The 12,305-nt window shown below is 34.4% G+C and overlaps 1 protein-coding gene across 1 annotated transcript; it reads right to left on the bottom strand.

Annotated features, from left to right (window-relative positions):
• Window positions 1-7,050: 7,050 nt before the first annotated feature.
• On the bottom strand, window positions 7,051-8,014 carry LOC133303079 (uncharacterized). Its single transcript, XM_061502937.1, has 2 exons — window positions 7,573-8,014; window positions 7,051-7,325 (listed from the first exon to the last, which is right to left on the bottom strand). The coding sequence occupies exons 1-2, from the start codon at window positions 8,012-8,014 to the stop codon at window positions 7,084-7,086; spliced, it is 684 nt and encodes a 227-aa protein (XP_061358921.1). The 3' UTR covers window positions 7,051-7,083.
• Window positions 8,015-12,305: the final 4,291 nt, after the last annotated feature.

Here is a 12,305-nt window from a genome sequence, read left to right as displayed (position 1 = left end):
CTTTTTATCAATCACTTGTTGCGCATGTGCATGTACTAGTTTAGGAAGGACAGTAGGTATCCCTTGAGCCTCAACATTTCCTATATCCACTCCTATAGAAGAGGGACTGGGCCAAGATACCTTGGGATGTTTCTTAGATTTCAACCTCCCCATGAGAAAGATAGCAAAAGTAGCAAGCCAAGGCTACATGCTCGTAACAGAGAGAAGAAGTAACCCAAGGAAAAATATGAAGATGATAAACCCTTGGTTTACCATGATTCTAGGCTTAATTATACTCAAAATATATCATGAATTGCATGGAAATTAGGGTTTTATACCGTAAAGTCACAATAATTGAATATCTTGCTAACATGTTGTCATAATTCTTATTTGAAGAACTTTTTGACATCCATTATGGCTTTTTGGAACCAAAAGAATGCAACAAGATGAGTTGAAACCTTAAAGAAGCAAGGTTTCAAGTGTGTACTAGCTGTAAGAGGACGTTTTAGCGCCTTGGAAGCACGTTTAAACGCTCAAGATGAAGAAAATAGCCAAAATCCACTGGAGGAGAGCGTTTTAGCGCCCAACAGAGCGCTAAAACGCCCTGACAGACACAAGTTCCCTTCGAAGAGGGCGTTTTGGCGCCCTACAGCATGCCAAAACGCCCAGAGGCAGACAACAATACACATCAAGCACGTTTTAGCGCGCAAACAGCACGGTAAAATGTCCATACGCGGTCAAAGCAACTCCAGGAAAAGATTTGATCAAGATATGCAGCAGATTTGATAGGATACAAAGAAGAAACACATCAACCTTGATTGAGATAAAATATAACTCCAATAAGAAGATGTGATGGATGTTGGTGCATGAACCCTGACTTGATAATTTATCATAATCCTTGTGATCTAGGAATAGGAATAGGAATAGACATAGGGTAATTATGCAATCTTGAAATTCTTGATCTTAATGCATGTTTTCTTGGGGAATAATCGGGAAACTAGAGTTCTTTCAAGATTACATAGATTTATGGTAACAAGGAATTGAGCCGTAATTAACTCAGATAGAATTGATTGGCAATATATTAAGAAACAGATTCTTGGTCATTTAATTCATAACATATTGAGGATATTGGGGGAAGTCGAAACCTTAACTACACTTGTTTTAAATCTTAATCAAACATCATCATCTTCATTCATTCTTTTAATTCTGAATTTTCATAATTGCATACTTTTACTTGTTTTTAATTTTAAGTTCTTTGAACCACAACTCTTTTCATCTAAATTCTCTCAAACCAAACCTTTGATTGTCCAACTAAGACGCGATTAGCGAACTGGTGCTTGAAAATTCTGATCCTCGTGGGAACGATCTCGTACTCCGGTACACTTTATTACTTTCACGATCGGTGCACTTGCCGAGTCGCAACAGAAGACCTACAAAACTGGAATAAAACCTGAATCCAAGCAAGAACAAACTCACAGCAAGTCCCAACGAACAAATCTGAATAGTACATGCATAGAAAATGCGAAGGAGAATGAACACCAAAAAAATAGCGTCACAACTTTCAAACCCATATCCAGAAATAGTAGCTCAAGAAAAAAGAAAGAGACACCCCTACAAAACAAACGAAAAAGCTGATCTCCATGAGTGTAGTATGGAGAACCTCTCCCACGATGACTAAAGCCATGGGGATGCGCCCAAGGAGGGAGAGTTTCTTCTTTTGTACGGAGAGGAATTTTATTGAAAGGTTTCTGATATCTATCTCTTTAAATTGGAAGGTTAGGGGATTTCCTATTGTTTACACAGTAGTTTTCCTTTTTCTTTTAGCAAATTATTAGTGTACTTTCTTGAAGAGATAAAAATGCTTTTTTGGCTTCTAGCAATTTGCATACCAAGAAAATATTATAGCTGCCAAAAGTCTTTGACATAAAATTCTACCCGTAAATAGTTTTTTGAGGTCGTGAATTTCTTGAGTGTTATCAACGATGATCATTGTATCATCCGTATACATTATAATATACTTGTTCTATCAAATCATTTCACAACAAGGTATGGTTGGCTTGACTTATTCTCAAGCTTCATCGCTTTTAATTTTCTCTCTCTCTTTTCTTTAATAGATGAATTGTTACATAGAATCATGTATGTATCCCACAAAAGGTGAAGCAGTGAAGTATGTCACTTTAGGGGTACTCTTAGCAGCAATGGTATGAACCAAGACTCTATGAGAGTTTCCCAGCATAAAATGACTATTGTGTAGGGGAAAAGTGAAAGGGAGATCCTATGTAAGACATTGTGCATCTTACATTGGGATGCCTGTATGTTTACGTTAGGATACCTTCTGTGGCAGAACAGACATAAGCCAATAATATTGGGCCTTGCTTAATGGGTCAGCCAATTGGGCTGGCCAAAACAGTAGAGTTTTCTGTAAAAATTTCTAAGACCCTTCACTTCTTGATTTCTCTTAATTTTGAATTAATGGCTAATGGTTCATCTAGCCTCTATTTATTGAAAAAATATTATGATGCCAATGGTAAATATAAATACAGTAATAGTAAAATATTATTTTCCTAATAATCATTAAAGAAACATTCCCATGTTGAATGTCTTGGAATTTTGTTTATGATTGATTTAAATATTTTTGGAGTGTTGTTTATAATAATTTATGATTGATTTATATATTTTGGAGTATTGTTTGTAATAATTTATGATTGATGTATATATTTTTGGAGTTTTGTTTATAATAATTTGTGATTGATTAATATATTTTTGGAATGTTGTTTATACTAGTTTGTGATTGAATTATATATTTTTGAGTGTTGTTTGTAATAATTTATGATTGTGATTGATTTATATATTAATTTTTTTTAAGGGAGTTACACTCTTCATCTATTCTATGTCATCACATGTTAAAACTATATCATCCACATACACAATGAGAGTTGTTTTGATCCCTTCTATATGTTTTACAAAGTGTAATTAGAGTTACTTTACTTATATCCAACCACTTTCATTTTTGCAATTAATCTCCCAAACCAAAAATTGGGTGATTGCTTCAATTCATATAAGGATTTCTTTAATTTGCATACCTTTCTCGCATGCATGGGTCCTTGTGTGGTTCTTGGAGGTAGTTCCATGTACATTTCTTCTTCTATGTTGCCATTCAGGAAGGCATTATTCACATCAAACTATCGGAAGGGTTAGTCCCTATAGGCTGCAATAGATATCAAAATACAAACGATGTTCAGCTTTGCCACTAGTACAAAAGTCTCTTGATAGTCCGATCCATATTTCTATGTATAACCTTTTGTTACAAGTCATGCCTTGTATCTGTCAATGCTTTAATTAGCCTTAAATTTCACCGTGTATACCCACTTGCATCCAACTGTTTATTTTTCTTTGGGCGCGGGATAAGTTCCATATTTCTATGTATAACCTTTCGTTACAAGTCATGCCTTATACCTGTAATTGTAAGGCTTTCATCTCCTCATTCATTGCCTTTTTTCACTTGGGGTCAACTAACGCTTCCTACACACTACAAAGAATAAATATGTTAGATAATTAATCAACTGCTAGAATATAAGAATATGATAATCTTTTAGTTGGGGTATTTACTAGCATTAATATCGGGTTCATATATCTTTTTGTGCATACCTTTGTTTGAACGAAGTCGATATTAGGGAGAAGGATATGAAGTTGAAGCATTAGATGGAGAGTTCTAAGAGGACTCTTTGGTTGAGGGCGTTAATATGGGTACCTCAAATGCTTCTTCAGTAGTAGAAATTGTCTCACTTGTCAGGTATTTAGTAATGGAAATATTTGGCTCTCGGGTCACTACTAGTTATGGCAAACTCAGAGTTTTTTTTCTAGGTTCTCTAGTTCAACAAACTCATGTCACCCTAATGTTAGGCATGATGTCTCTACCAATGCGTTCTCTTCAAACAAGGTCTCCCTCTAAAGAGAGGCGCCAGAGGATCCGACAGTAGTAGAACTTGAATTCGTAGAAGAAAACATCCAGAATACCATGCAACTTCTGGGGTGAGAAGATCATATTAGTAATAACCTTTTTGAACATCAAAATAGCCATGGAAGACAATCCACATAACATAGTTATCTAGGTTATCCCATAATTTTCGTGATTACATTATGACAAATAAAGCATAGAAATACACTGTGATTTGCTTTCAATTATTTAATTTAAAATAAAGGGATTACTGTTTCTCATGTCTTTTTTTTATATATAAAGAAAATCGAAAAAAACAGAAAACAAAAAGAAAAGAATCAACCGACACTGCTAATTTGAGGAGTGGCCGAGGAGTCCGCAAGCAAAAGCAAGAGTAATCCAGGAAAAGGTTCTGAGAAGATAGAATCGCCATCCATATCTGGGTTGTCTAACAAGAGGTTCGCCAGGTAATCAGCGCAACAATTAGCCTCCCTTAGTGTATGAATAAAGTGGAATTTCCAGTTAAGATTGATCATTGCTCGAATCTGAGTCACCAAAGATGACTCACGAGCTTTCTCACCATGCCTAGTGAGCAACACGACAATAGAGCTTGAGTCGCTTTCGATGATTAGTTTCCTGACACCCTTACCTCAAGCTAGCTAGAGCCCTTTCAGAACAACCCACAGTTCTGCATTCCATGCTAAACAAGTGCAAATTATGTAAGAAAATCTACCTCTCCAACTACCACTTAAATCTCGCAGCTCCCCACCACAAGCACCGACCCTCGGATTGCCCCTAGAAGCACCATCTGTATTTAATTTAATAAATTCTTTTGGGGTAGAAAACCAAATAATAGTACGTTGTATCGGAAGAGAGGTGTCCTGTACAAACGCATCATACACCTGCTGCACATTTTCAATCACAACGAGACGCAAGTGGATAAAAGGAGGGACTGGTTGGCCATGTGCAACTAAATTATGCCACTGCAATATCATCTAGCAGCCAAGAACAAAAAGAGTGACTCATTGGATTGTACCCGTACTTTCCCCCTTACGACTCCAGTTCCATTATAGCCAATCAAGTAAATAAACCTCGAAGAAGGTTTCCCTTTCTGAAGGAGGCAAAATAGCAACCCCTATCTTTTTGATGATAGGATAGTCCTAAACAGTATGCAGTAAGGTTTATACCTGTTTATTGCAGATGGGGCATCGAGGATCCCCATGGGACTAGTAAGCACTTCATGCTTTGGTAGGTAAGATGTTATGGGCTAACTTCCATTGAAAAATTTTCATGCGCTAAGGACCTTTCCAATCCCACAGATTTCTCCATAACGCACATGGAAGTGGGCATCATCCGTCGTGGCCCCTAATAGAGATGTATAACAGTTTTTTACCGTGACCCCAGCCGTATTTTCAAGTCTTCCAACTCGACAATCCGATCCATCCTCCAAAGCAGGTGGTAAGCAACTCCAAATCTGCTATATAGTATTTTCAGGTAGTCAAGTCCGCAGTAGCTCAACTTGTCAATTGTTGTTGTCAACCATATAATCGTACACACATTTGTGAGCTTTTTCTTCTGGGACATGATTAATAATTCCTTCAATCAAGGGCTGAAGTCCTGTTACATATCTATCCTTCCAGAAAAAAACTCAAGTACCATCTCCAATCTCCCGAATGACCTTGTTTTCCATAAATAACCAAACCCGATCGAGAGCCGACCATAGCCGGGAACAACCAGCCCTTTCAATAAATGTAAAGACGTCAACCTCATTGCCCATGTATTTTCCTTTCAGGAATCTTACCCATAAAGAGTCTGCTTCATTATAGAATCGCCATGCCAACTTTGAAAGGAAAACATCGTTCATAATTTTCGGCCGCTTCAGTCTCAGCTTCCCAAACTCCTTTGGCAATGTAAGGTATCCCATCCAATCAGATAATGTTTACGAGTAGTCTCACTTTTACCCCAGATAAATAGTGTTTCTCATGTTTACGTACACATAAAAATATGTTAGACCCATATTTTTTTTTTCTTCTCTTAACATAACTTCACATAAGCCCGACACATTTTTGTATATGTATAAGAGATAAAATTATCTCCTAGAAACATTAATCTCCAAAACAAAATAGACATGTTAACTATCAATTTCAAGCGAAATCTTGGGGGGCAGTGACACGTTGAGCTCTCTTCCCATCCTTAAAATTTTTTAAATGAGTCTGTGTCACTTTTTTTTCTTGAAACTTTCACCTTATCATCCATTCAAACATCGCATAGAAGTTTGTAAAAAACTAGCGCTAGTCCTTTTAAAAAACACAGTTGTCCTTTAATTTACCTTGCCCCTAAAACGATTGTCTTTCTAAAACACAAGTGAAGAATACGAAAAGATATCACATATGAAAAATCAACGTTTCTTTTTGTTTCTTACATTAAATGCTTTTACGATTTTATGTTTTTATGTTTTCCTTTAGATAAATCCCTTTCAAATTTTAATCAGTTTTACTTTTCCTATATTTTCTTGCATTGTAAAAATAACATTATAATTCAATCAAATATTTCATTTAACCTAGTCATCGAATATTTTTTTGCAAAAAAAAAAAAGAATTATTAATTTACTTATTGTAGTAGTTAGGGTCATATGGTATAATTTGCATTTCTATATCCAAAAAAACATAATAGGTATCTTTGCATTTTTGACACTTTGATTTATGCTTTTGTTAGAATGAAATAATTTGCATACTATCTATTTTCTTTGTCTCAAAGGGAACCTAGGGATATGATGACTCACTGGCCATTCCAACTTTTTTCCTTTGATGGGAGATATGCCAAATACAAATAGTAGGAGAACATCAACTTCCTCTAGAAATGAACTTTGTTTGAATCTACATAATGAAAGAAAAAATAAATACCATATTCTTTCTTTCCTTCACTAGTCCTTAGACCTAACATATTCAATAACTAAGCTAGTGTAGGAGGAATATTTACTAATCTTCCTTTATACTTTCTGTCTTTTTCAAGGTCCAAGAAAAAGACTCTTCATCTGTGGAAGTATTGGCTTGCTTTTATTTTTCCTACCTACAAAGGAGGAAAAAGAAAAGAAGGAAAATAGGTGCTTTTGCAAGACACAATCCAACCCAGTATACAATAATACATACTCAAACCATATTTGCATTTTATTTTCCCAATTTGCTTTTCAAGAGCTTCCCTTTCTTTTGGATTGAATCCTTCTTGCCATTCATGATCCTCAAGCTTTGCTTTAGCAAATCAAACTCTCTCTCCTTTTTGTAGTTTTCTTTCTCCATTGAAGCTAATTGAGCTTTTAAGACTTTGATGGTTTCTTCCTTTTCTTGCAATTCCCTCTTCAAATTTTCCATTTGCATGTCATCTTCCTCTGCTTTCCAATACAGACCATCCCCTATGAACATATAGCCAAAAAACAAATAAACACAACCAACTCAAAAACAACACACACACATATTTGTTTCTAACTCTACCTTATGCAGTTATCTTATAGTAGCATGAATATTTCTGAAGAAAGTAAAAATAATCACCAAACTATAGCATATCTTAATTGGGTTATTTAGATAAGGCCAAGGATTGAACCCCACCAAAAATACTCATAAAAACTATATTTTTTAGTATAACAAGAGAGAGAGAGATACCATTATATGTCCTCTGAATGAGGTCATCAAGCTCAGTCTTAATTGCAAGATAAAGTTGCTTCCATTTCTCAACAGCTTCATCTCTTCTTGCTTTCTCCTCCTTCATTTGTTCAACCAAAAGCTTAGTACCCATTAATTCCCACTCTTTCTCACTATTTTTCTCAACCATTCCAAGCTCTTCCATGCTTCTAATCTTCTCTTCTTTCTCTTCAACCAACTTCCTCATTTGCTTCATCTCCTCTTTCATCCTCTTCCCTTCTTGCTTCCAATCTGCCTCCTTGAAAGTGAACACCATTATCTCTCTCTCATAGTTCCTACCCTCTTTCTCCCTCTCATACATCATCTCCTTTATTTCCTCTTGCAAAACTCTCACTTTCTCTTTCAAATTCATAACATATTTTTCAGAAAACTTCCTCTCATTCTTGCAAACAGTGCCACCCATCTTTGAGTAATAACACTCTCAAAGTGATGATGGGAATATTGAGTATTGTTGTTCTTATAGTGAGAGAGGAAAAGATAATATTGAAGGAGGTATGGACAGCATAAAAAAAGGCTAGGCTCTTGACATTAAAAGAAGGCTACAAGAGTTTTAATTTGGGGTATTTTATGAACTCAGATAAGGTTCATAGTTGTACTTATAATTCAATAATGGAAGTGGTGAAATGGGATTCGTGAATAGCACTTAGTAAGATTTTAACACTAGATATATGGACACCACATGTTCTGGTAAATATAAATAGGAATATACATATTCACATGCATATATTTCTTGGGAGCGTGGGGTAGATTTATGACCCCAATAATTACACAAATATATTGACTAATAACTGGTCCTACTCCAACATCTAATTTTGCAATGAAATAATGCAGGGTTGTACATTAGCATCCCTGCACAGTTCTCCTTCACACATGTATATTGTTCATTAAATATAATTCTCGTGAAGTTAATTTTGCAAGAGTTTATTTTGAATTATAAATATTTAATTTTGATAAAATATTTAATTTTTGAATTAATACAATAAAATATTTCCCGTTTTACATTAAATAACTCAAAAGCTTAAATTTAAATTCAGTGACAAGAAGGAAAGAAAGAAATAAAAAACTAGTTGTGCTTACTAAGTGACAATTTGTTCAAACCAAAGTCAATTTCAATCAAATTGAAAAAAGTAAGTAAACTCATGCATGTTTAGCTTTTTAATGGTGAAATTTCTCTATCATTATTGGTAAGGAATAAAAAATTGTTCTTATAAACAATTGAATAAGCCCTGCCCCATAAGTCACATGAGTAACACTTAAACCCCAAAGATTAATTTTTGAAGTAGAAAAGACACATTATTAAACTATAAAAATATATATATATTGGAACAACTGTCAAGTTGTCACAGTTTGCTAGAAACTCTTTCTGGTCCATACCAACCAGAGAGATGGTAGATTAGGCCTACAACAAGGGTAGTCATGGGAAGCACATTCAGAGTGTGACAACAATATTCTTAAACTCAGGGTTAGTCATGCTGGGATAACACCCTATATTTGCAGGTATTCATTGTCATTTGATTCCATAGAAACAAGATTTCAATGCGTGATCATTGTATATTTCCCTATACGACATTATCATGTTGGTACAAAAAAAAAAAAAAAAAATTAATAATGGTTTGTGTCACCTTTGGATTCCCTTGTTGAAAAGGACTTGTGGCATTCCTGATATTATGGTCTTGGAGTCTAGTTTTTCCCTCAAAGGTCTAATCTCATTAAATTGGCCTGGGTCTTTCTTCATCCTTTTTGGTATGGCATTTAAATGTTGCTTCAATTACTGTCTTTTGTCCATATCCTTAAATGTGGTCATGTCGGTCATCTGTGACCAAATGAATAATAAGCTATGAAAATGCAAATTCATGTGGTGGGTTAAATTGTGTACAAAGAAAAATTATCAGGAAATAGAGCTTTGACAATAATTTCATTTTACTATTATTTGCGCTATGCTTGCTGAATATATAGCCTCATTCGGGCACTTATTTTGATCATCCAGTAATTACCCATCCACTTAAAGTATAAATGATCCTTTCCATATATGATTATTCCTCACTTTCACACATGAGAAATCACATAATTTCATATCTCCGTGGGGTCCATAGGGCTAGAAAATGATTATGACATTACATTTTTCACGTTAGGAAAATTTTCTCCATGCTATAAATATCATCATTGATATTGATCTTCGTCTCTATTACACTCACAAGTAGGGGTGAAACTGGGCCGGACCACTCTACAGGGGCCTACATGGCTCGGCCTACGTCAGGCCATGCCTGATCTAGTATATTTCGTAAAATAGGCCGGACTTGGACCTTGAAAAAGCTTGTTTAATAAAAAGGCCGTATGCTCACTTTCACAAAGCCTAGCCTATAAGCCTACAGGTCGGCCTATATTGTATTATTTATTTTAAATAAAATAAAATAGAATAAGTATGACTTACAGGAAAAACAAAAGATATATATTTAATCAATTGCAATTATTTATAGCTTAATTATATTTTAATAGAAATCTGACTTTATTTCTTATGTAGAAAAAATCAACATCTCAGCATGTTAGATTGTGTATATGAATATATTAAAAGGTTTTTGGGAGATGTTTTACTTATTACAAGCATCATGATGTGTTTGTTGGATTCACGTAGTTATTTTAATTTACATAGTATAGATTTGTTTGTTGGATCTGATGAAATATATGTTATTTAGTTTGAGCATTTTGTTTTTGAAATTGACTTAAATGCAGATTGTATGAGTTTTGTTGTGATTCATGATTCTATTTGGACGTTGAAATTATGATTTTTGGTTTAGCAATAGAATTTGAGTATTTTGTAAAGTTGATTCATGGTTCTGCTTGGAAGTTAAAAATTAACAGGCTAACGGGTTAGGCCAGACCATTTGTTTTTTATAAACGGGCCAAGCCAGGCTAACAGTTATACTCGTACTAGGCTTGGGCCAGGCCAAATTGAAAAATTTTGGCGTAGGCTTGGGCTTTTCGGGGCAAAGCTTGGCCCAGCCCAGCCCACTTTCACCCCTACTCACAAGTCATAATTGGGTCCAATTACGGGAAAAAATTATTATGTTCGAGACCCATCATTTATTCAGTGATCCCAATTTTATAAATGGAAAATTTTATTTTTTTTTTATCCCTTTTTTTTTTTTTTTTACCCTCTCAATTCCTTTCCTTTTTTTATTTTGGAAAGGGACCAACATGCTCCAAGCCCACAAAAAAACATCTCCCAATTACCTCCATCCTATTCTCAGCTAGTCCGAGACTTCAACAATTACCTCATTGAGTTATAGTTCATGCTATTGCCTCTTTAAGTTACTATTACGTTGATACACTTCACCTTTCAAAAGAAACATCTTCACCTTCATCCATTGGCGGACCCACTTGCGGGCAAATGCCCGCAAGTGCAGTCATAAATTTTTTGATTTTAATTTTTTTTTTTTTTTTTTTTTTTTTTTTGTAGATTGTTATTTGTCTCTTGATTCAATATATATATTAGGAGTAAATAATTTTTTAAGTCCCTAACAAAAAACATGATTCTCAATTTAGTCCTTTACAAAAAAAAATTAGTCTCGAGGTCCTTAAAAAATTTAAAGTAGATCAATTTAATTAAAATCGTGGTCCATCACAAATTCAAAAAAGACCTACACTAGTCCCACAGAAAGACCAAAGTGGGTCCATAGGGATCAGGTGACTAATTTTTTTTTTATAATGGACTAAAGTGAGGACCAAATTTTTTTTAGGGACCAAAAATGATATTTATTCTTATATTAGTTAGCAACGTAACAACGTACGAAGATGATTAAAACAACGCAACAACGCACATTGATTAGAAAGAAAACTTATTCTTCCTCCCTTGTCACGTACTCATTTCCACGTTCTCTTCATCCTTTGTTTCCTTTTTTATTTTTATAAAAAGAGATGATTGATTGTAGGTCTGACATTCTCAAATAAGTTAATATCTAGAGACGAGACCTTCACTGTGATTTTGTTTTACTTCTGTATAGGTAGTGTTAACTTTTTTATTCACCACTATAAAATAGAAGGGATAGGTTATTCTACTTACCATTTTTTTGCCTACCTCTACCTACCACCCTCCAACACCGTTAGATCAGAATCTTAACTAACATTTATCTTTTTCTCTCTTCTTGAGATTTTGATCTAACGGTATTGGAGAGTGGTAGGCAAAGGTAGGCAGAAAAATGTTAGGTAAAATAACATATCCCAAAATAGAATGATGATGTATGGATGTACTGGAGTATATTCTCATATTTGTTTTGAAGGATTGATAAGATTTAGGGGGAAAATAATTGGTCAAACTATTGTCTGCAGCTTGTTATGGAAGCAACTAGATTATGAGCGGGTTCAAGCGTTGATTTAAACTTTTACATAAAAAAAAAATTCTGGGGCAGCCCGCCACTGATTGTGCGGACATAAATTTTTTTTCCTCGGTCCGCCACTGCCTTCATCCTTTTGACAAGTTCAGGAAAAAAAACTATAATTTAATATTTATATAATCTCCAATCAAACTAAAGAGATTGAGTCTAAACTATAATAGTTAATAGAAGTTTTAGTTTTTAGTTGTTATTTTTAAAACATTTTTAGTTTTTAGTTAGTAATGACTTGGCATTTCTTTTAATTAAAAATACTTTTTTCATTATTAATAATACTTTTATTTAATAAAATATTTCATTTTTTTC

Source organism: Gastrolobium bilobum, unplaced genomic scaffold (genome assembly GCF_033153095.1).
Source record: "Gastrolobium bilobum isolate Gb01-03AN ecotype WA unplaced genomic scaffold, APGP_CSIRO_Gbil_v1 utg5596, whole genome shotgun sequence".
NCBI classification, from domain to species: Eukaryota; Viridiplantae; Streptophyta; class Magnoliopsida; order Fabales; family Fabaceae; genus Gastrolobium; species Gastrolobium bilobum.
The sequence above is the reverse complement of the archived record's forward strand: the minus strand, read 5'-3'. Positions and strand labels throughout refer to the sequence as shown.

Bases quoted from the DNA above. Each gene is read 5' to 3' on its own strand.
- LOC133303079 (XM_061502937.1), bottom strand. From the start codon at position 8,014: ATGGGTGGCACTGTTTGCAAGAATGAGAGGAAGTTTTCTGAAAAATAT. The intron at 7,326-7,572 runs GTATCTCTCTCT...ATATGTTCATAG, and splicing joins CATTCAGAGGACATATAATG to GGGATGGTCTGTATTGGAAA.